Here is a 24,164-nt window from a genome sequence, read left to right as displayed (position 1 = left end):
TCTGTATTACATTGACATTCATCAAAACAATACTAAAATTGATCCCCACCCAGACTGCTAGGCAACAGTAAAAAGAAACCTTGTTAGAAATGTTAAGTTCGAATCACCAAGTTTTGGTTTATATTTCTAGATGCTGAAGGATTCCTACAACAAACTCTACAATGCCAAAATCAAGAAGTTTATGAAAGATGATTTTGTCAGTGCTGATGAGGACATTGTGAATGAGATGGCTACTGCCAACCTTACTGTACCAGGCTCATCCAAGGTCAACCTAAAGCATGACACGGGGCTGCCTCGTCTTGGAGTTGACTTTGGACTTTTGAAAACAAAGACTTCAAGCACAAATGCTGAGGGGGATTCACAATCTGATGACGCCGGAGAAACAACAGATGGTATCAATCTGAACCTTCCACCGATGGGTCTTGGCATGAATGGGACTTCTCTAAGTGGAGCTCAGGTACCAAGACTGAAAGTCAACGCCAAGAGTTCACAGCTCGACGTTCCAAATGTCAATACTTCAACTGGTTTACAAATGCCGAACACTGATAGTCAGTCAGTCGACTTGACAATGAAAAATTTGCAGCCTTCTTTTAGTGGTCCAGAATTTGAGGTCAAGACACCAGATGTACGAACCCCAGATATTCCCTCAGGTAAACTCAGTCACAAGTATTCCAAGAAACTGAAAAACCCAGATCTAAATGTGGATGACCCTTCAGGTTATGTGGAATCACCAAAGCTCAGACTGTCTGGGAGATCACCTGACTTAGACCTGAAAATGCCAGGTGTTGATGTATCACAACTTGACCTAGACGCGCCAGACATTGACATGTCTTCAGGTGAAGTCAGAATGCCACTTAAGACATCAAAGTTTGATCTTAAATCTCATGGTTTAGATGTGGATGCACCTGGAAAATACAAGGCTCCCAAGTTTACAATGCCCAAATTTGATTTACCAGAGATTCAAGTTCCAGATTTTAATGGCGACTTGGATATTGCAAGCCCATCTGGAAAACTCAACATCCCAGGGTTTGGCTTATCTGGGCCTAATGTTAAAGGCCTTGATTATGAGTTAAAAGGGCCAGCAATGAAGAAACCAAATATGGGTTTGAATGCTCCTGACATGCATATTGATGCTCCCTCAATTAAACTGCCAAGGGGGCCGAATTGGGACAAAAAAACAGATCTAAAAACACCTGATCTAAATCTCAAAGGTCCAAAGATAAATGGTGGGCTGGATGCCCCTGACTTGGACTTACCAAACATGGACCTTAAGGCTCCCAAGTTAAATGTGAATGCTCCAGATGTCAACATTGGATCACCCAAAGGAAAATTTAAATTGCCAAAGTTTAGCCTACCAAGCTTGAAAGGACCTAAAATTGACGGCAACTTTGATGGTCCTGGTGTAAATATCAATTCACCTAATGTTAATCTTAAAGGTCCTGGAACTGACTTCGATGTTGATATTGATGGTCCGTCTGGGAAATTCAAAAAGCCAAACTTCAACATGCCTGATTTTGGCCTTTCTGGTCCAAAGCTAGATGGCCCTAACCTGAACCTAAAAACACCTGACCTAGGTATCTCTGGTCCTAATCTTGGTGGTGGTATAAATGCACCCGACATAAACATGCCAAAAGTTGATCTTAAAGGCCCGAACCTGGACCTCAATGCCCCAAAGCTCAACTTAGATATGCCATCAGGTAAACTGAAAATGCCAGAGCTTAATGCTCCAGACTGGGATGTAAAAGCTCCCTCCAGCAAATTGAAAATGCCCAAATTCAATCTTTCAGGTACATTACCAAAAGGACCAAATTTGGACCTTAATGCAGATCTGAAATCACCAGATTTTAGTCTCAAAGCTCCAAAGATTAAGGGTGGACTTGACGCCCCTGTCTTGGACTTACCAAACATGGACCTTAAGGCTCCCAAGTTTGATGTAAATGCTCCAGATGTCAACATTGGATCACCCAAAGGGAAATTTAAATTGCCAAAGTTTAGCCTACCAAGCTTGAAAGGACCTGAAATTGACGGCAACTTTGATGGTCCTGATGTAGATATCAATGCGCCTAAAGTTAATCTCAAAGGTCCCAAAGCTGACTTAGGTGTTGATATTGATGGTCCATCGGGAAAATTCCAAAAGCCAAACTTCAACATGCCTGATTTTGGCCTTTCTGGTCCAAAGTTGGATGGCCCAAACCTGAACCTAAAAACACCTGACCTAGGTATCTCTGGTCCTAATCTTGGTGGTGGTATAAATGCACCCGACATAAACATGCCAAATGTTGATCTCAAAGGCCCGAACCTGGACCTCAATGCCCCAAAAGGAAAATTTAAATTGCCAAAGTTTGGCCTACCAAGCTTAAAAGGACCTGAAATTGACGGCAACTTTGATGGTCCTGATGTAGATATCAATGCGCCTAATGTCAATCTCAAAGGTCCCAAAGCTGACTTAGGTGTTGATATTGATGGTCCATCGGGAAAATTCAAAAAGCCAAACTTCAACATGCCTGATTTTGGCCTTTCTGGTCCAAAGTTGGATGGCCCAAACCTGAACCTAAAAACACCTGACCTAGGTATCTCTGGTCCTAATCTTGGTGGTGGTATAAATGCACCCGACATAAACATGCCAAATGTTGATCTCAAAGGCCCGAACCTGGACCTCAATGCCCCAAAAGGAAAATTTAAATTGCCAAAGTTTGGCCTACCAAGCTTAAAAGGACCTGAAATTGACGGCAACTTTGATGGTCCTGATATAGATATCAATGTGCCTAATGTCAATCTCAAAGGTCCTGGAGCTGACTTAGGTGTTGATATTGATGGACCATCGGGAAAATTCAAAAAGCCAAACTTCAACTTGCCGGATTTTGGCCTTTCTGGTCCAAAGCTAGATGGCCCCAACCTGGACCTAAAAAAACCTGACCTGGATATCTCTGGTCCTAATCTTGGTGGTGGTATAAATGCACCAGACATTAATATGCCAAAAGTTGATCTTAAAGGCCCGAACCTGGACCTCAATGCCCCAAAGCTCAACTTAGATATGCCATCAGGTAAACTGAAAATGCCAAAGCTTAATGCTCCAGACTGGGATGTAAATGCCCCCTCCGGTAAATTAAAAATGCCCAAATTCAATCTTTCAGGCACATTACCAAAAGGACCAGATATGGGCCTAAATGCAGATCTGAAATCACCAGATTTTAGTCTCAAAGCTCCAAAGATTAAGGGTGGACTTGATGCCCCTGACTTGAACTTGCCAAACATGGACCTTAAGGCTCCCAAGTTTGATGTGAATGCTCCAGATGTCAACATTGGTTCCCCCAAAGGGAAATTTAAGATGCCCAAATTCAAGTTGCCTAAATTTAGTCTTCCAGGTCTTAAAGGACCTGAGATTGACGGAAACTTAGACGTTCCTGATGTTGATGTAAATGCCCCCAAACTCAATCTAAAAGGTCCCAATGCTGGTTTAGAAATGCCAGATGTTGATTTATCTGGTCCGTCTGGTAAATTCAAAAAGCCAAACTTCAACATGCCTGATTTTGGCCTTTCTGGTCCAAAGCTAGATGGCCCCAACCTGGACCTCAAATCACCTGACCTAAATATTTCTGGTCCTAATCTTGGTGGTGGTATAAATGCACCAGACATTAATATGCCAAAAGTTGATCTTAAAGGCCCGAACCTGGACCTCAATGCCCCAAAGCTCAACTTAGATATGCCATCAGGTAAACTGAAAATGCCAAAGCTTAATGCTCCAGACTGGGATGTAAATGCCCCCTCCGGTAAATTAAAAATGCCCAAATTCAATCTTTCAGGCACATTACCAAAAGGACCAGATATGGGCCTAAATGCAGATCTGAAATCACCAGATTTTAGTCTCAAAGCTCCAAAGATTAAGGGTGGACTTGATGCCCCTGACTTGAACTTGCCAAACATGGACCTTAAGGCTCCCAAGTTAGATATGAATGCTCCAGATGTCAACATTGGTTCCCCCAAAGGGAAATTCAAGTTTCCCAAATTCAAGTTGCCCAAATTTAGTCTTCCAGGCCATAAAGGACCTGAAATTGACGGAAACTTGGACATTCCTGATGTTGATGTAAATGCCCCCAAACTCAATCTTAAAGGTCCCAAAGCTGATTTAGGAATGCCAGATCTTGATATCTCTGGCCCTTCTGGGAAATTCAAAAAGCCAAACTTCAACATGCCTGATTTTGGCCTTTCTGGTCCAAAACTAGATGCCCCCAACCTGGACCTAAAAACACCTGACCTAGATATCTCTGGTCCTAATCTTGGTGGTGGTATAAATGCACCAGACATAAATATGCCAAAAGTTGATCTTAAAGGCCCGAACCTGGACCTCAATGCCCCAAAGCTCAACTTAGATATGCCATCAGGTAAACTGAAAATGCCAAAGCTTAATGCTCCAGACTGGGATGTAAATGCCCCCTCCGGTAAATTAAAAATGCCCAAATTCAATCTTTCAGGCACATTACCCAAAGGACCAGATATGGGCCTAAATGCAGATCTGAAATCACCAGATTTTAGTCTCAAAGCTCCAAAGATTAAGGGTGGACTTGATGCCCCTGACTTGGACTTACCAAACATGGACCTTAAGGCTCCCAAGTTTGATGTGAATGCTCCAGATGTCAACATTGGTTCACCAAAAGGGAAATTCAAGTTTCCCAAATTCAAGTTGCCCAAATTTAGTCTTCCAGGCCATAAAGGACCTGAAATTGATGGAAACATGGACATTCCTGATGTTGATGTAAATGCCCCCAAACTCAATCTAAAAGGTCCCAAAGCTGATTTAGGAATGCCAGACTTTGATATTTCTGGCCCTTCTGGAAAATTCAAAAAGCCAAACTTCAACATGCCTGATTTTGGCCTTTCTGGTCCAAAGCTAGATGCCCCCAACCTGGACCTCAAAAAACCTGACCTAGATGTCTCTGGTCCTAATCTTGGTGGTGGTATAAATGCACCAAACATAAACATGCCAAAGGTTGATCTCAAAAGCCCTAAATTTGACCTCAATGCCCCAAAGCTCAACTTGGACATGCCATCAGGTAAACTGAAAATGCCAGAGCTTAAAGCTCCAGACTGGGATGTAAACGCCCCCTCTGGTAAATTAAAAATGCCCAAATTCAATCTTTCAGGTACATTACCAAAAGGACCAGATATGGGCCTAAATGCAGATCTGAAATCACCAGATTTTAGTCTCAAAGCTCCAAAGATTAAGGGTGGACTTGATGCCCCTGACTTGAACTTGCCAAACATGGACCTTAAGGCCCCCAAGTTAGATATGAACACTCCAGATCTCGATTTTGGGTCACCCAATGCGAAGCTGAAAATGCCAAAATTGAAAATGCCTAAAGTTAATATGCCAAACCTAAAAGGACCTGAGATTGATGGCAATTTCGATGGACCAGATATAGATATTGATGCACCAAACATCAACTTCAAAGGATCCAAACCTGGGTTCGAAATGCCAGATGTTGGTTTTGGCAGCCCGTCAGGAAAACTTAAAATGCCACATATGAAAATGCCTGATGTGGGGTTTTCAGGTCCAAAGTTAGATGGCCCAGACTTTGACTTCAAGTCACCAGATCTTAATATGAAATTACCAAAAGGACCAAATTTGAACATTAATTCAGACCTGAAAACTCCAAAATTGGATATCAAAGCTCCAAAGATAAAAGGGGGATTTGATGTCCCCAAGTTGGATTTACCAAATATGGATCTTAAAGCTCCGAAGTTAGATATGAACACTCCGGATTTTGATATTGATCTCCCTGATGGAAAGTTCAAAAAGCCTCAAATCAAGATGCCAAAGGGCCCCAATTTTGACATAGATGGTGACCTTAAGGGGTCTGACCTGAAAATGCCAAATGTAGATCTTAATGGTCCAAAAGGAAAATTAAGAATGCCAAGTTTAAATGCACCAGACCTCAATTTCTCTGGACCTAGGGCAGAATTACCAGATATGAATCTTTCAGGGCCTAAACTGAAGGGCCCTGGTATAAGTGTGCCAAACTTAGGTTTGCCTGAAGCCAGGTTCCAAGGTCCCAAGCTAGACCTCAATGCAAAACATCCTAATCTAGGAATAAATGGCAACATGGGAAAACCTGACATTCATTTTAATGCCCCTCAAGTCAAAGGAGGAATAAGAAGTCCAGGTTTCAACATGCCACAGTTTGGAAGCCCAGACTTTAATATGGGAAGGTCTGATATTGACTTTGGATCATCAATGAGACCTAACATGAATTTTTCTCCTCCAAATGCAAGAATGAACATGAAACCCAGACAGTTTCAGGGAAATATGTCAGGTCCAAAGGTTAGTTCTCCAAACATGGACCTCAGCATGCCAAAAGTGGTAATGCGAAATCCACAGATGAATCTCAGATCTCCAAATCTTAACATGAATGATCCCTCACTAAATTTCAGAGGACCTTCAATTATGAACCGCAGATCAGATATCCCAGGGATGAACATGAAAATGCCCGCCCTAGACGTGGATGGAGATGTCAGATTTGGTCACAGTGATCCAAGGTCACACAGGGCCAAAGTAAGGTCCAGCTACCCTATGGTGGATCCTCAGTTTGGCCCCATTGATTTCAACCGTTCAGATCTCAACATTGATGATTTCACAGGCAAGGATCATGTACTGAGAGCCAGGGGAACAAAACTGAACCTCCATGGATCACATAACTATGGACAGGCGATGTCCCCGCCGGGTGTCAGTGTTGGCATGAGGGACCCCAGACATACCAGAAGAATTCCTTCTGGGGACTTTGACATGTATGCAAAACACAAAACAATGCAGCCAATGCCTCGCCAACGTATGCCTCAATTATCTCATGATTCAAGAATAAGAGTACCTGACGGTTCAGATGGATACTTTGTCACAGTTTTTCCAAACCAATCTCAAGATCCAAGAATGCGGAACCGCCACACTCTTGGGAGGCCTGACTTTCATCCAAGAAACATTGACCTGGAAGTTCCAGGTGCAAATGACCTAAAGGGGTCAACATTCTTTTTCTCAAACCTCATATAGGTTTCAAACTACTGATGTTTCAATATGCGGTTCCAAATGTTTCTTTTACTATGCTTTTCATACCGGGATTATTATTTATTGTGACTTACGCTGTTGTATGTTAATGTATGCTTATGCATTTTTATTATGCGAGTCATTTTCTGCCACGTTTCGTTTTTTTTGTATGTAAAGTGAATCCTGTTAAAGATAGTAAATGACATTAGAATGCAGCATTCTTGCACTTGTTTTGTATGTAAATTCAAACATTTTATTTTGTACTGTGTTTGTAATATAGATCATAAAAAATTGTTTGAAAAGGAGGTATTCTTTCTATGTACATAAAAAGAAATGTGTGTATTTTAAGGAACCATAATAACAGAATGTAAGTTGTTTTGTTGTATATTATCAATTGAATGTGCTTACTTTATACTGCATGTCTGTACTTTTGAACAACCACTTTATTTTGTATTCATTGGAGATGTATATATTTGAGTTATATTATTTTTGTGTTCCTTTTTTGCCTTTTTGTGCTATAATTTGGATGTAAGATACTATAACAATAACAACTATATAAACTTGTGTATATAAAGGTCACCATTAAGCTCTCAAAATTGGTTACAGTGGACATGCCATGTATCATTTTGTTAATATGTTGTATTAAAAAATAATGAGAATTAAAAACATCAGTGATTTGTTCCCTAATTCATATTGTGGCACACTTTATTGATAATAAGAGAATGTGCAAGCTGTTTCGTTTTGTTCATAATATTTTTCTTAATAATTCTTAAATAAAAATAGCCCTGTTATAAAACTTTTATTTAAATGTACTTGTATGTGTAGCCAGTTTGTTGAAATACACAATTTGTACCCCAAATTTTACGTCTTTTTTTGCAGTAATGCATTCCAGAGTTTAATCTAAGCTTAAGGCTAACTTAGACTGCTCAATGCTTTTTTGGATATTATGTTAATTACATTTCTTACAAATGATCATGTTTTATGAACTCTTTGTAAGCTTTGTGTGAAAACATCTCAATATTTGTCTCTGAAATGAAGTGGAGTAGAAGTAGACATGGGCATAATAGGAAAGGAATCAAGTAAAGTAAACGTAGCTTAAAGTACCCTAAATTTGTACTTAAGTACAACAGTACAACAGTACTTCAGGAAACATACAATAATTATTTAAATGTACAAATGAAACCCACATACCGGTAAGACACAGGTCTGTTATCTGTAGCTTTTGAAGAGCAGAGGAGCTTCCACGTGCTACCGCCAGGGCGCGCAGCTGTTACGTTTTGGTGCGTTACGTCATCAACACGCGCCAACGCACCACACTGAGCAGCGTCCGCGACCTTTCATGCTGCAAACAGTATTAGATTTAGCTTATAATGTGTGTTTCATATGAAATAAGAGGAAATTAAGTGTTTGTGAGACTGTGGAAGAAAACAGAAGCGAAATGTTTCGTTGTACTCTGGTGATCTGTGGCAGAGGAGTCTCTAAAAGGGTGAGTAACGTTTAACCTGCAGCTGCCTGAACATTGAAGATGTTAGTACTTCTAGTGGTCTTTTCATATTAGCTGCTAACACTGACATTACATCATTACGGAAATATTATTAACCTTGGCTGGCCACGAGTCTGATATAAGGCTTCTATAAGGCATAATATAACTTATGTTACTAGAAGGAAGTTATGTACCCTCTTAATAAGGATGCAGATAAAGATTTTTTTTACGCTTTTGATTTATAGATGAAGCTAGTACATTGTTAACTATTGATAATTCTGAAATTACAGTTTAGTAGATACTGCACAGAGGGAATATGAACTGTAAGGAAAAAAACGTTTTTTTAATATTTGTATTCCTGTAAATATCTTAGAAACTTTGTTAAAAGCGTGGTCAAAAAGTGGCGACATTTTCCTCAGAGAAAAACAGAAAAGGAGCAGATCTTCACCTTCTGTTTGGAAAGTCATCCATCTCTTACCTAAGTTGCTGTAAAATCATTTTCTGTCAATTTATCACTAATTGAAACTTTGTGTTGCTTAAAATGTCATTTATAAGTAAAACAAACAAACATTTGCTGGCTACATGTTAAACATGTTTGTATGATTTTAAATAGAATATTTTGTGGTTTTGATTGTTGGACAAGTTGAACATGTCTTTACTCCAGGGCATCACTTTGGGCTCTGTTGACTCATGATCGGGATGTGTCGTCATTTAAACGGCTCATTTGTTAAACTTTATGACGTATGTTTTACCCAGCACTGAATTTGATACAAAGGTTTCAGAATGCAGAACAGTCACGTATGAAGTCCAATCAAAATTGTGTTGTGTAACCAGTAAAGATGTGCCAACTTGCAAGGTTGAATAATACAATATTGTGAGCTCTGACTGTTACAGATTTTTACTTTGGTGTTTTGTTCTCCAGCTGCTCCTCTAACTCAAACTTTTCTCCTCCTCAGTTTGCCTCATCGTTCTCTGGAGAGAGCGTGCTGCCTCCTAACCTACTGCTGCCAACAAACCTCGTAGATCCTGGGAGGTTAAGTGAGTCAAGACTTATAGTTTGAAGTGTTTCATAGTTAAATGTTTAGTTAAACATTTAATATTGTCTTTTTGCGTTTTCATGATTTCTTTGTTCTGATATCTCTTTTTTTTTAACACTGACTGTCAGCGTTCATCATCTCACTGACTGGTGTTGTGTTTCCTCCTGCAGAGCGTCCTCCTCCTCCTGCAGACTGCTCCCTGCCTCTTCTGAGGAAGTGTGATGCCCTCGTTCCCGCTCACCTGAGCCCCGTCCAGACGTGGGTGGAGACCCTGGAGAGTCAGGACAGTGAGCCGTTGGGTTTGGCTCAGCTCCACCCCGACGTGTTTGCAGTGCCTCCGAGGTAAAGCTGAGTTTAAAGTTATCACCTTTCATCAGGAGAGAATCGTCAGTTCTGCCCTCAGTTTCTGATGTTACTGAGCGTCTTAACACTTTATAAACAATCTCTGTACAAACCCAGTTTCTCTCTTCTATTGAACCAGTGTGGAATTATTTAAACTCTGACACTCTGTGACTAAATCTTTAATTTCATTTATTAAAAAGGAGTCTCTGTGTTTGGTGTTGAATCTACATAATGTCTGTTTTAATCCCTCGTTCCTTTTCTCTCCTCTCAGGCTCGACATTCTCCATCAGGTTGAACGATGGCAGAGAAATTATAAACGAATCGTAAGTTCAGACTCAGTTATTTTCACAGTTTCTCCTGTAAGTTGTCATTTTTCTGAGATGATTCTTTTTTTCACTACATATAATTATAATATAAATAATATTTTTTAATAGGGACATACTGTATAAATAAGCTTCTAATATACAGTGATAAGATGTTCATGTGTCACGGCACTTTTAAGCCACATGTTTTACTGAGCATCTAGTCACATAAAACAGATGATACAGGTTCATATTTAAACTGATATATTAGGTTTTAATATCTGAGTGTTTAAAGACAAACTGACTTCACTGACCCCTTAACAAATAACATGTTAGCCACTTGTAGTGGATTACAGGGTAGCTACAAACAACTAGCATGTTCATTACTGTAGTTGCTGCTTTAAGCTAATGTCAAATATCAGCCTTAAAATAAAACATTCGATCGGTCATAACAAATTTTAACTGCCTTATTGTGAAATGTGTCAAAGCAATTCAACTGCAAGATTAGCAACAAATATAATTATCATAACGAGGGGTGTAACGGATCACTACACTCTGAGATCAATTCACATTTGTGTCACTCTTTATCTAAACTGAATAATGTTTCCAGATGCAGCTTAATGTAAAAAAACAGTTGTAATCATCAAAAGTTTCATCTTTTAATATCAGTATCAGTTGGACCCGCCTTTAGTAAACATTACGAACAGAAAACAAATGCTTACGTAGGTAATCGCATTAAATATGCTATAACATATACAACAAGGTTTCTACTATTTTTTGTGGTGTTTTTGTTATTATGTATTATAGTTTTATTTTGCTGTATTTAATATATATCACTAATAAATATATCTACTGTGAATTATAGAATCTTACCATTACTTACAGTTCAATTATTCAGACTTATGCTGGGGGAAATCGTTTAATATACAATTTCAATAAACAGATTTACAAAATCCAAAACATATATATATATATATATATATATGTATAGATGATCCAGAACGCAGCAGCGCAGCTGGTCTTCAACCAACCCAAAACAGCACGTCACTCCACTGCTCGTATCCCTCCACTGGCTCCCAGTCGCCGCTCGCATCAAATCCAAACCCTGCTGCTCGCTTACAAAACAGCAAGAAAAACGGCTCCTGCCTACCTGAACTCCCTGCCCACTACGCTCTGCCGATGAAAGCCGCCTGGTACTCCCATCACAACAGGGCTCGAAGTCTCTAACTAGACTCTTCTCCTCAGTAGTCCCCAGGTGGTGGAACCGCAGAGTCCCTTTCACCTTTAAGAAGAAGCTCACGAGCTCTAAAAAACGCCCTACACACTTCCTGTCAGCACCAGTGTCGGATCGCACTTGAAGCTGTTTGTTGGCTCTTACTGACCTCGTTCCCTCCTGTCTTGATCGTTGCCTGTGTTGTATTAACTCTCAGATGTACGCCGCTTTGGACAAAAGCGTCTGATAAATGAAATTGTAACATTGTAACGTTTATCCGTCAGAGCCACGCCCACACAAAGACCAGGGCAGAGGTCAGAGGTGGAGGTCGGAAACCATGGAAGCAGAAAGGAAGCGGACGGGCACGCCACGGGAGCATCCGATCACCAATATGGAGAGGAGGTGAGATTATCATAAGTTTCACTTTATATATTTTATTTGGATCTTAACTTGGAGACAGTTTTCTTCCCTCTGTTGTTCGATGTCGACTACCTCACCAGTCAGTAGTCAGAGTTAGTCTCACAGCTGACGTGTGTGTTCCTCTCAGGTGGCGTGGCTCATGGACCCAGAGGGCCGACCAGTTATTACTACATGTTACCAATGAAGGTCCGAGTGCAGGGACTCAAGGTGGCTCTGAGCTCCAAGATGGCTCAGGTAATGAAAACATTTAAAACTCTAATTAAAATAGTGCACACGTTATTGAAGTCAGACACTTGTGTCTCTTAAATCTCGACCAAATCTCTCAAGAAAATCCAGATACACTCAGACGTGACAAAGAGAAGCAGAAAGCAGTGAATACTTCAGGATTTTAAATCAAAGTGCGTGCTGTTTATTTTAAAGTGTTCGGCCCCGTTTTCAGCTGATTATCGTACATTTTTCCAGGACTTCCTTCACATTGTGGACTCTCTGAACATCCCCACCCCCGACCCTCAGTACCTGTTGGACCTCATCAGACACAAGCACTGGGGAGAGTCGGTGCTAATAGTCGTGTGAGTATCATCTGAAGACTCCTGTGCAACTTGAAGACACTTTATTACTCCCTGCTCTGTGTTGACGTTGTTCTTGTTGTTTTCAGAGGAGAAGAGATTCCTGAAAACATCCTTCAGGCCACAGCGAGTCTGAAGACGGTGAACATTATTCCAGCCATCGGTGAGTTCACACGTTTTGGGAAGTGATTTTGGATTAAACGTTGAACCTTTTTCTCATGTACATAAACTCTTTGTGGCTTGATGAAGAAGCATTAAATATGTAACGAACTCTTAAAGATCTTGAATAACCGGCAGTATTATATGATTCTTACCGTCTACAGACGTCAGTAGCAGCTGTTTTTGTTTCCTCCGTCAGGTCTGAACGTCCACAGCATGCTGAAACACGAAGCACTCGTCCTCACGCTGGAAACCATCAAGTTTCTGGAAGACAAGCTGCTGTGGCACGACGAGCGATACACGCCGCTGTACCCATTCAGCCTGCCGTACTCTGATTTCCCATAGAGACACCCGTAATATATTCACTGACTGCAGCGAGACAAATGTTTTCTTCATGTGTTTATTATGTTTCACAAAAAAAATAATGAATAAATATTCCAATGATAAAAAACAGTAAAAAGTTGAATTAAAAGTATCTAAAAAGGCAAGAGGAGGGAAAAAGGCCTAAAATCGATAAGTGAACTTGTGCGGCAGGAGACCGTTGGCCAGGTCGTTCCTGATCTCCCAGCGCAGCGCCGAGCGCTTCTTCTCTGTTGGCACGACGTACGTGTTCGGCACGTAAACCCTGCGAGGTTTAGGCTGCAACACAGAACAGAAGAAGACTGTTTGTACTCCAACACGTGTGTGGATCCAGTTTAAAAACTGTCCTCATCTCATACGTTCTTAGACCACTTGAAGATTGTTTCTGACGAAAGCGCTGTCCAGGCTGAAATGGTTAATTGTTTGGACTGAGGTTCGAGGTCATTTTGGAAAACATGTTTCATGAGCTCCCTAAGATTCACGAACAAACATGATACTGTTTACAAATACAACACATTCAAAATACACATTTATGGGACTCTAAAGTTGACTTACAGCTCCACCTGCTGTTGTGGAGGTTGACTTACATCAGCACAATCATGGCAGAAGATCGTTTCATCTTTTGATCTTTGTAGGTTTATATTGTTTGCACTTGTTTGACAGAAGGGTTTTGTATTTGCACACCACACTGTGTTTGTCAGTGCATCAGAGGGCACTGGAACATGTTTTGTTTGTCTAGTTTTTGCAGGAAATAATTTCCTTCCTTTCTGTCTCCAGTATTTGCAGATGTAGGGTTTAAACTCTGACACCAAAGTTACATTTGGACCAAAAGACCCAAAACATAAAAACCTGTCGTGATCTAAAAAGAGAAATGCAGCTTGACAGAGACATTCATTGGAGATACTTACAGGTGGAGGCTGGTATGCGAGCTGCTCCTGAGAAAGAAAACATATAACATCATGAATCAACCACTGAATACCAACATGTCACTTTCAGGACACGCCAGTTTCACTGTGGCCACTCAGATGTGGAACAAAACAGCCAACAATTAAAACCAGGTGTAACAGATGGTTAGAACAGGATTAAGAGACGCAGATGGTAGCTTGTATATTTTGTGTGTGTGATTCAGTCGTAGGCACGAGGCTGCAGATCATCACAGATGATCTTCAGCACAACACCACGACCTCGAGTGTGATATTGCTTTTATACAACAGTTAGTTAGTCATAAACAGTTAGTTCCGACCAGAGGCATTCCATTAGTGCTAGCTGGAGAACATCACTGGGACTTTTCACGCTGTGTATCACTCCGCCTCGGCTAGATCACAGCAGACCGTGTATGTCCACATTGATCAAGCCGGTGCCTCTGAATCACACAGCAGACTCTTACTGCACTGGTTGATGATAAAACAAACAGATAAATGTACATGATAAAAAAGCTGATGTGTGGTCAGCTGTAGACACAGAGTGCAGGAGGATGTTTGGGTTGCTTGCTCCAGTTTCAGTTGTGGAGAAAAAGTAATCTTTTGTTGATTATTACTGTTTATTACTATTGGCTGTTTGTGTAACTGTTGTATAAAAGCAATATCACACTCGAGGTCGTGATGTGGCCTTGTGTCTACGACCGAATCACAGCAGTGCTGATATTCAGTACATCATCACTTCCTCTCATGTCACATTGCTTATCAGGGTTTCAGCGAGAAAACTTCTGTGCCGGTCGACGTGTCCCGGAAGCTTTCAATGTTCCGGACAAATGGGTGAAATTATGGTCAACTATCATCCGCATTTATTTCGCTTATAAACAGTTGATAGGCAGGCTGAATCAAGGGCGTGGAATCGTTTAGGGAAATTACTGAATTGTCCCGACAATAATTTTGTCCAAAAATGAATATACGACATGCGTATCCCATCTAGAGTTCAAAGGGGCCGAGGGCATCACCTGGGCGTTAAAAAATAAGTCTTATCTTTTATGTCTGACTTAGCAACGACCGACTTCTTGATTGGAAGTTATACCGAGTGCAGCTAATTGACACCGGTCGTAGCTGCGCCCGATCTCCTGATGCACGTCCACGTGAACACTCGAAAAGCGGTGATTCTTACCAAGTAACACACGTCTCCACTTGCTAACTTCTCATCTAAAAAACAAGTATAGAAAAATATATATTGAAATTTTACTGATAGTAAGATGAGGAACCATAAATAATCAAGCATCCCGTTATCCGATGAACATTTATCTTATCTCCCTCTGTATGTTCTGAAAGGCCCTATGACACAGAAAAGAGCTCAATCAGCACCTGCAGGGCGCGGACAGCGCCGCGCTTCTGTCCGACACGTGCTGATGCTGAGGGGAGAGCTCTTCACTTAGTTCAAGCAGGACTTATCTGTCAAAACGAAACCTGTCGATCAACTAACTGTCTGATCAGGAATGACGCTCTCTTGTTTTAATGCCTTTATTTAAGTCTAATCTAAGTCTAACTGGTGCACAGGGCGTAATTTAAAGTCTGTAGTAACCTTCAGCTCTATGTAGGACGCAACGTTACACCATACAACTCTCTCTAATGAATCAGTGACATTTCTTTTAGTGAAAATGTATTATTTTCACCGGACATTATGAGCGGTGGATTTTTAATATGTCGGACTTCAACAGATTTTTTTACCGGATAACAAAACCCAAGCTTCAGTTACCCGTAGCAAATTTGGACTATTGCCATATTGGGATTACCAGTGTAAAAGGAGTGTGCGTGTAAACATTCTCTATGTGTGAAGAATGATAGCGTATGACAGAAACTGACACAGAGAGAGAAAACGATTTTAACTGTTGAAGACGTGTTTTCTTACCTTTATCTCCCGGCGGAGAGCTCTCCGGTCCGTCTCTCCTGGAAGTTTAAACATCTCCCACAGCTGCTTATACTGGAAATACCTGCAGAGACAGGAACATTACGAAAATGCTGAGAGTGAATCTAAATAAAAATGTTTTAGTATGTTGTGCTGTTCTTTACTTTAAACACATTAATATGAGCAGATAAACGATCCGAGTGATTTTCAGGTTGTTAAACTTACTTGGCCACTGGGTCTGTCTTCTTTATGGTTTGCTGATTCATCACTGGTCGGATGACTGAAACGTGACAAAAGGATTATAAGAGGTTTTAGTTCCATAAAAATAATACATTGAAATGATAAATTGGGCTGCTGGTGGCTTACAGGATTTGGGTTTGGGTCTGATGTCACCGTCACTCTGAGATCGAGTCTGCTTGAACGAAACAGGAAGTGATTTACACGAGTTTTAAGACATTTCATCAGATCAGTACTCTGATACTGTTATGTTATAAGGTAACACTTGTGTGCAACCACATTCTGAGGGACTACATTACCCACCATGCCTCTTATATACGATTCAAAGGCGCTCATGGAGATTCCCTCGGCCTCTGAGCTCAGCGTTTCACTCTGACTGCTGACATCGTCGTTCTCCGTCTCGAAGTCCCGTTGAGCCGACGAGGATAACTGAAGCTCCGCCAGCCGTTGCTCCAGACAGCTCGATGCATCTGCAGAGAAACAACACATCAAAGACTTGATCAGGATTTTATCTGGTTTTATTCTCCAGGCAAACGACTTCACGAAGCGAGAATAAAACGTATGAGCTTAATGCGTGTCTTGATTTTAATCTTGGTTGTTGATCTTTGAAGATCAACACGTTGGACAAACATTTGACCTCTGGTTCTGTGCTGTTAACTCAAGAATAATTGAGTTAAATTAATGTAAGATCTAAATCCTGTATGCATTTTATCAAAATCTTAAGTGTAGTTACATTGTATTCATAACAAGGCAGTAGCCCTCATTTTCAGCCTTTAAACAACCTCACGTTGAAATCAATTCAGCACACGCTACAGCCCGTGTCCTCTCTGCCGTCCCTCACACATGCAGCTCCTACAGTTACACACAGCAGAGCGTTCTCATTCACAGGCTGACAAACACAGACGTTTGTCGAGACCCTTTGCTGCTCATACAGGTATAAAGACTCCTTAGCGTCTGTTGCAGACAGACGGAGAGGAGAGAGACAGAGACAGCGATGAAGCCTGACCTTACACTGCCCGAAGGAAGATACAGAAAATACAGGAAGAGATACAAACACAACACAACACGAGAGGGGGCCGGGCGTTGGCCGTTTGGAGGAGGTCAAACTCGCCACCTCAGTATCTTCTGTTAAATCACTTTTGAAGACTGATTTTTATAGAATAGTTTGTAATATTTATGTTTTATCCCGGGTGTTTCATTCATTATTTTAACCTGTTTTATTCCTGCAGCGTTTTATTGTTGGGATTTTATCAGTCCCTCCAGGAATTCTCTGATCTTTCTGTGATTGTTGCGGCATAAATTGCCTGATTCTGCGGCTGATTTTTGTAAAAGTTGTAATGCAAGTTGCGATGCTTTTTCAGGCTTTCTTGTGTGCAACATGTGACACATCCACCATGAGCAACAAACGCTCCAGTAAAGACATCACTTCCAGGCATTATCTGTGTCAAGAAGCCAATAAAATGTGTAAAAATAAAATGAAACTAAAGGAAGCTACCACGGAATAGTAATTTCACACTGTGCGTGCCAATTTTTAATGCTATCCATCTGCCGTACATTATTTATCACATTTAAGCTGTTCTACTTATAATTTCAGGTCCTACGCTTCTATAAAAGCACTGATAAGAGACGGCGATCACTATCTCGCTGTACGAACACTCTCTGAGATCAGCACTGACTCACATTTGTAACAGAGCCTCTGATTGGCGGAAAGCTAAAGACACCAGGAAGTGGCTAAGTGAACGGCTAACAGTTTTCAACATGGATAAATGTTCACAAGAAGACATCGAGTGTTGGATTTGTTGTTATGGATTCACTGTTCAGAGTCTCATTAAAAACTGTAGTTTGAGGATCAGGAAGCTCATGAAAGAGAGACGATCACACCGGAGCCTCGTTAGCACCGATCAGCTGTCCGTCTCTAGCATGCAGCGATCTGGAGATATTAAAGGGACAGTGAACGAATGAATTTGAGTGAATTCTTGGAGGGACTGATTATGTTCGTCTTCCTGTTTTATTCCTACATTGTTGTGTATATTATTTATTTTAGGGATTTTTTGTTTGAAAAGCACTTTGTAACGTTGGTTTTGAGAAGTGCTGTGTAAAGGGACCTTATTATTATTTGCAGGAGCCTATTATTATCATAATAAACACTTGTAGTTGGTGACTCGTCGCTGATGACTGACAGGGAAAAGTTTTGTTTTAGTCTATGCATTGATTTTTAGAATATCCTACTTATTGTGCATTGTATTGTAGTTATTTATAAACATGAAGGTTGGTTGTAATATAAAGAAAAGTTTCCTAATTTGTGTGCACGGGGCTTTTTTCATTTGGCAGAGGTATTTAAGAGGTATTGAAGGTTTTGTTTTGTATGAGACTTTAAAGCGTTTACCCTTCTTCTGTCTGAGGTTTCCTTCCCACTCCTCACACATCTTGTCGTAAGTCATCCAGCCAACATTCGCCTTGGAGTCGATAAACTTGATGTCTTTGTTGCCTGAAGACTCGTCGGACTCTGCTTTGTCCTCTACATCTTTCTCATCCACTATCCCACCTTCCACCTGCCGATTTCCATGCAATACGAACGTGTCTCCAACTCCAGCAAAGTGATGTTCTTCTGAAGTCGAGACTTTATTTTCAAACGCTGCATTCAGTTCTTCAAATCTCTCCTCATCTGTCTGCTCTTTATCTTCCTCTACTTTCATGTCTGTCTTGTCCACCTCCTCATCTTCTCTACAAAACGCCACGTTAGCTTCGAGCTTGGCGTCTGCTAACATACTCAGTGCTCGGGGCTTGTCGTAGTCTGGCTCCGTGTGTTCGACGTCAAACCCTCCGAAGCTGCAAAGCGAGCGGTCGTCCTCTTCCTCGTCCCTCATCTCAGACAGATCTCCCCGGCTGTCCTGATCGAACTCTGTTATGGTGTGATCGTCCCTGTAGTCTCCTCCCTCCTGCTCCTCGGGTCTGTACGTGCCGTAGCCGGAGGTCATCAGACTCGGGGCGGGACTGTCAGAACTGCTGCTACAGCTTTTTCCTTCATCGTCACTGTCTTCATCTTCTCTTCCTCCCTCCAGCTCAGGTTCCTCCTCCTCCTCTGTCGCCTTCTGGACAGAGGCTTCTGAATTGTGGACAGAATTGGAGTCTTCCTCGCTGATCACTCGCTCAATGTCCTTCTCTTCATCGTCATCTTTCATGTCCTCTTCTTCCTCCTCATCACGTCCATCTTCCCAACTGTCCCAGATTGTCTTTTCCTGGTAGTTAAGCTCAGAATTTTCCTTCTCTAAAGCCTCATGTGGAGAGACATCTTCATTGCCCACAGGTTTAAAATCTACCTCGCCCATCAGTCTCTCCATCTCTTCCTCCTCATCACTTCCATCGTCCAAACTGTCCCCTGTTGTGTGTTCCTGGTTGATTAGCTCAAGCTTTTCCTCCTCCGAAGCCTCCTTGACAGAGTCTTCAGCCTCACTGACGGGTTCCTCTTCCTCCTCTTCTTCATCCTCCTCATCACTTTCACCCTCTGAACTGTCACGGCTCGTGTCGTCCTGGTTGTTCAGCTCCAGCTTCTCCTCCTTTGAAGCCTCCTTGAGAGAACCCTCGGACTCACTGACAGGTTCCTCCTCCTCCTCCTCCTCCTCCTCCTCCTCATCACCTCCACCTTCTGAACTTTCACGACTCTTTTTATCCTGGTTGTTTAGCTCCGGCTTCTCCTCGTCCTCCAATGCCTCCTTGAGAGAGTTCTCTGTATTAGCAACCGCTTTAGAGTCTTCCTCGCTGATCTCTTCTTCTTCCTCCTCACTTCCATCTTCCGAACTGTCCCCCCTTTTAATGTCACCATTATTCAGCTCTGGCTTCACCTCCTCTGAAGCCTCCTGCAGAGAATCCCCTGTATCTGCAACCGCTTGAGAGTCTTCCTCGCTGACCTCCTCCTCCTCCTCCTCTCCCTCATCACTTCCACCTTCTGAACTGTCCCCGCTCGTGTTGTCCTGGTTGCTTGAGTCAAACTTTTCCTCATCTGAAGCCTCCTGAGGAGACTCATCTGTCTCGCTGACTGGTTTGGAGTCTGCCTCGCTGACCTTCTCCTCTTTTTCGCTTTCATTTTCCGAACTGTCCCCGCTGGTGTTTTCCTGGGTGTTTAGCTCAGGCTTCTCCTCCTCTGAAGCCTCCTTGAGAGAGTACCGAGGTTTGAAATCTTTCTCTACCTTCTCCTCCTCCTCCTCATCATCTTCCTGCCGCTCTCCATCAGACCAAAACGAGGAGTAGAGAGAGTCCTTGTCATCGTCGCTCTGAGTGTTGTAAATTTTGTACATGGCGGCGACTTGTACTGCTGAGGTGTGTGTAGCCTGTGTGTTTACTGTGGAGGAGGAGGGCTTAAGGAAAGAGGATTAAGCTGATGTCCTGGAGCCTCAACTTCCTCTTCTTGAAGCTGAACAGCTCCAACTGCTGGTGGCCAACGAGATTACATCTCTGTTCTTCTGTGTTTATTCCTTTGATTTGATCAAATATTATTTTATCCCACACCTGTGGTTAATTTTAGAGGAAAGTGAAAAGACCTGCACATGAGAGTTACTCAGTATTTAGTTTGTATTTGTTTTTATTGTGTTCTGTCATTTTATTATATTTTTAAATCCTGCTTATGGCTGAAAGACTTAGTTTAACTTTTTATCAGTTTTTCAAACAGTACATGTTGTATCCTATAAATATGAGATATTGAGTTGTTGGAGGTCTAACTTTAGAAAATGTAGTTGTATTATCTTCATCTTTAGGAGCTGATTTTAATGTTGTTATTTGTATTACTAGATGTATCTAAACGTGTCTCTCTTTATGCTTTGAATGCTGGATGACTGAATGTCTCTTTTGGTCTAAAAGTTTTATTTTTAAAACTTTTTTTTAGAATTATTTAATGTTAATTTGCTGCCTTGTGAGAAGCACCTGAGAACCTGGGTTTTAAAAAATTAAACAAAATATCATCATAATATTATTATAAAGTAAAATCTGAATATTACACTCATGTGTACGTTACCTGAGTCTTCACTGTAGACAGATTCATCGCAGACAAGAGATTGTCCTTTATGTTTCCTGCAGGTGGAAAAGAAAATACGAGTATTATTGTTGTTACAATTCCACTTAGATGATCTGCTGCAGTTCAAGTACACAAGATATTTCCTGCTTCAGTGATTTTTAAATTGAGACTTTTGTGATGAATTAAATTCTCATGTTGTCAGTGAAAAATCAACTTTTTAATTTAAAACTTTAAACCATTGTCTCTTTTTAGTGTCTCACACACTTTCACAGCAGAAAGATTATAAAACAAAAACTTTCAGAATTATCAATAATCTTCATATCAATCTTACAATGCTGCAATGTATATCACTATATACTGAATAATTATGAATTCTTTGACTGCTGCTCAGAGAAATACTTTTTAGACTTGAATGTGGATTTTGCATTTATCATTACCTTTAAGCTTACTATCAATTTAGTAAAAAATATAGATACAAATATTTAAAGTGATTACATGAGATTTTGTTTTCAGTGTTAAGAATTCAGTTAGTTGATAGCTTTAAGAATCTTTAATATTTTTTTCTGTTTTATTCAGCTCTAGTTTTCAAATATGGAATTATGAAATTCAAAATGTAATTTGAAGCCTGACAAACAAACAAATGAACAAACAAACAAATGAATGAAAAGAAAACATGCTGCATGAACAGGCACAGTTTTAAGACCTCAGGACTTTTCTCTTGACGAAGCACCTCCCCTGGGTGTCAGGACTGGATGTGTCTGTGAGTGGTGGGTGGAGGGTGTCGTCAGGATCTGGCTCCACCTGCAGCCGGCTGGGAGCACCTGGAGGCAGCCGTAGCTTTGGGGCCACCGAATGTTGAGCATACGAGTCACAGTGTCCCTGCTGCCGCTCATAGTCTCTGTTCTGAAAAATTATCAACATAATTCACAACTTTCTGACATTTTGTTAAAACAAAGAGTAATTTATTAAATGGCAAAATAATTGACAGATTATTTTCTGCTGTAAAAATAATCATTTGTTGCAGTACAGTACTTCTTTAGTACATTTTGCCAGTGATCAACAGAAATAAGACAAAAATGTAGCGTTATATGTGGATACCATTTACCTGTCTCTCAAGGACACTTTGTCCTGCATGCAAGTAAAACCCTTCACCACAGTCTTCAAAGTAGCTCTGGCCGACTATCAAGAAAAACAGAGTTCACAAGTTGATTTATAGAAATCCTGAAGGGAAAATCTTAAAAATATTGCCTTGAAAGTTCACAGTATTCTTCTTGTTATCCCACTGTGAGATAAGCGCCCTGACCTTTCTCTTTGGTGTAGGCAGGAGGACTCGGCCGAGACGTGGCTGTCAGAGATTTGGTGGAGTTTATCTGAGTGGGTGAGGCCAGGCTTTTCCATTCTCCATGTCGAATAAGTTCATCCAGATCTGAAATCACACAAAAGAGACCAGGAAAAACATAACCAGAGTTTTCCACGTCCTTAATCTTCTCTTGAAATGTATTAGTTTAAGTGCCTTTAAAAACTGTAGATCGAACCATGAATGGATCAATATTCATTTCAAATAAATATTAAACATTAGGGTCCAGGAAGATGTCATTTCTAACCTTGCTTAAATTCAAGCAGCCTGTGTTTAGGTATGTTTTTGTATCCCAGGAGTGCCAGCTGTTCTTGAATTTCTTCTAATGTGAAATCCAGTTTGTCCATAATATTTTCAGCTGGAAGTCAGGGAAGAACATAAAACCTGAAGGAAAAACAGAAAGATCACATTATATTTGATATAACAAAATGAAGCAGATGTGAAAGAGAAAAAATATATTTTCTGTAAGTTTTATTGGTCAAGTAAGGGTTTATTTATTGACTAAGGTGGCTGGTTATTTGAAAATGTTGCTCATAAATCCATTTGTTTTTGTTGTAGTTAGTAGATTTGATGAGGTCCTTTAAAAGCTGTAATATGTCTTAGATAAATAGTTACTTCATGTCAGTACCAATGAATATATAGAGTACTCGTTGATACGAATTTAAAGACAATAGCTTTGAAAGCACTTTTTTTTTTGCTGAAATTAAATCTAGTAAAGTTAGTTGTGGGTTCCGTGCTGGCCGAATTTACTAGGAGACTACTACGAGTGTAGCAGCCAAAAGGTTCGATTAATAGTTCATGTTTCACATGTGTTAATAGCGAAGGACATTTTTGAAGTGGCAGATTTTTCAATTGGGATAGGTCTAAATGCAAAGATGAGCACGAAAGTGTGCTAAGCTAACAGTTAGCCTTCAAAAATGCAGTTAATATACACAATTAAAACAAGTGGGGTACGTTTAACGGGTTTATTTCTCACCTGTACGAGAGCCGCTTCGTTGTTATACTACATCCATCACGGTAACATTTTCCATTACGTTTATAAACACCAGACTTGTTTTATTGTTTACAGGTTCAGAAGACACAGCACCAAGACAACAGCCGTTAAAGAGCTTTAAAAACGACGCCCTGCTCGCGTCTGCCGTAAACTTCCGTTCGTTTTCTTCTTCGTTGTTTATTTTAGCAGCAATCTTGTGTTGTAGCGCCACGACTGGTCAGAATCTTATGTGGGCCATACCTTAGCCCAATTTTGTGGCTCCCGTCTACAACAATATATCACTTCACTGAGGCCTCAGAAGCAGCGTGAATTTGTTTTTATTTAGCGACATATTTGTGATCATAATTGGACAAAAGAAGAGAAAGAATGTATAAAGAAGAAAATGGAGAAGAAAATTGTTTCCTGGGTTATTATTTAACTTGCTAAGTGAGACGGTAGATCAATCACAAGGTTACAATGCCAATAATAGTGGTACACTAGTGTGAAGATTAGCAAATAATACATTAGCAAGAGAAGCAGAGTGATGATAAAGGCTGCAGTAATCGTAATGTAACAGTTGAAGTCAACAGGTCGACTATTAGCATTAGCAGCAACAATAATGACACTATGGGGAAGACTGATGTTAGTAGTTGTTGCAGTCGAGCAGGTCCACAGCAGCAGGTGGTCTGCAGCAACGATCCCAAGAAACCTACAAGACAAGGGAACACGAGAACTCCCGGGAAGATATGTGGTTAGTAATGTTAATGGGACCAGAAGATACAGAGTTAATGAGCTGCATTAATATGACAGAGAGAGAGAGAGAGAGAGAGAGAGAGAGAGAG

At 40.8% G+C, this 24,164-nt stretch overlaps 3 protein-coding genes across 3 annotated transcripts; 2 read left to right on the top strand and 1 right to left on the bottom strand.

Annotated features, from left to right (window-relative positions):
- The first annotated feature begins 1,882 nt into the window (after positions 1-1,882).
- Positions 1,883-7,751, top strand: LOC138594188 (neuroblast differentiation-associated protein AHNAK). Its single transcript, XM_069665192.1, has one exon. The coding sequence runs from the start codon at positions 1,907-1,909 to the stop codon at positions 7,037-7,039; it is 5,133 nt and encodes a 1,710-aa protein (XP_069521293.1). The 5' UTR covers positions 1,883-1,906; the 3' UTR covers positions 7,040-7,751.
- A 611-nt stretch (positions 7,752-8,362) lies between these two features.
- Positions 8,363-15,503, top strand: mrpl4 (mitochondrial ribosomal protein L4). Its single transcript, XM_069666537.1, has 9 exons — positions 8,363-8,519; positions 9,473-9,554; positions 9,724-9,895; positions 10,167-10,218; positions 11,695-11,812; positions 11,958-12,064; positions 12,293-12,399; positions 12,486-12,559; positions 12,755-15,503. Exons 1-9 carry the CDS (start codon positions 8,472-8,474, stop codon positions 12,898-12,900), a joined length of 906 nt encoding a protein of 301 aa, XP_069522638.1. The 5' UTR covers positions 8,363-8,471; the 3' UTR covers positions 12,901-15,503.
- hyls1 (HYLS1 centriolar and ciliogenesis associated) lies at positions 12,953-23,434 on the bottom strand. The gene is made up of 12 exons (XM_069666536.1): positions 23,326-23,434; positions 22,597-22,733; positions 22,296-22,418; positions 22,098-22,171; positions 21,696-21,895; positions 20,993-21,048; positions 16,288-16,454; positions 16,114-16,159; positions 15,973-16,027; positions 15,751-15,832; positions 13,824-13,850; positions 12,953-13,194 (listed from the first exon to the last, which is right to left on the bottom strand). The coding sequence occupies exons 2-12, from the start codon at positions 22,694-22,696 to the stop codon at positions 13,060-13,062; spliced, it is 1,065 nt and encodes a 354-aa protein (XP_069522637.1). The 5' UTR covers positions 22,697-22,733; positions 23,326-23,434; the 3' UTR covers positions 12,953-13,059.
- Positions 23,435-24,164: the final 730 nt, after the last annotated feature.

This window comes from Semicossyphus pulcher, unplaced genomic scaffold (genome assembly GCF_022749685.1).
Source record: "Semicossyphus pulcher isolate SPU_LCO1_2020_fin unplaced genomic scaffold, fSemPul1.0.p SCAF_17, whole genome shotgun sequence".
Taxonomy (NCBI): domain Eukaryota; kingdom Metazoa; phylum Chordata; class Actinopteri; order Labriformes; family Labridae; genus Semicossyphus; species Semicossyphus pulcher.
The sequence above is the reverse complement of the archived record's forward strand: the minus strand, read 5'-3'. Positions and strand labels throughout refer to the sequence as shown.

Coding starts and splice junctions, on each gene's coding strand:
- LOC138594188 (XM_069665192.1), top strand. CDS start 1,907: ATGGACCTTAAGGCTCCCAAGTTTGATGTAAATGCTCCAGATGTCAAC.
- mrpl4 (XM_069666537.1), top strand. CDS start 8,472: ATGTTTCGTTGTACTCTGGTGATCTGTGGCAGAGGAGTCTCTAAAAGG. Junction 8,520..9,472: donor GCAGAGGAGTCTCTAAAAGG/GTGAGTAACGTT, acceptor TCTCCTCCTCAG/TTTGCCTCATCGTTCTCTGG. Junction 10,219..11,694: donor AGAGAAATTATAAACGAATC/GTAAGTTCAGAC, acceptor TTTATCCGTCAG/AGCCACGCCCACACAAAGAC.
- hyls1 (XM_069666536.1), bottom strand. CDS start 22,696: ATGGACAAACTGGATTTCACATTAGAAGAAATTCAAGAACAGCTGGCA. Junction 16,028..16,113: donor CAGACCCAAACCCAAATCCT/GTAAGCCACCAG, acceptor GTCACGTTTCAG/TCATCCGACCAGTGATGAAT. Junction 13,851..15,750: donor CTCTCCGCCGGGAGATAAAG/GTAAGAAAACAC, acceptor TTTCTTTCTCAG/GAGCAGCTCGCATACCAGCC.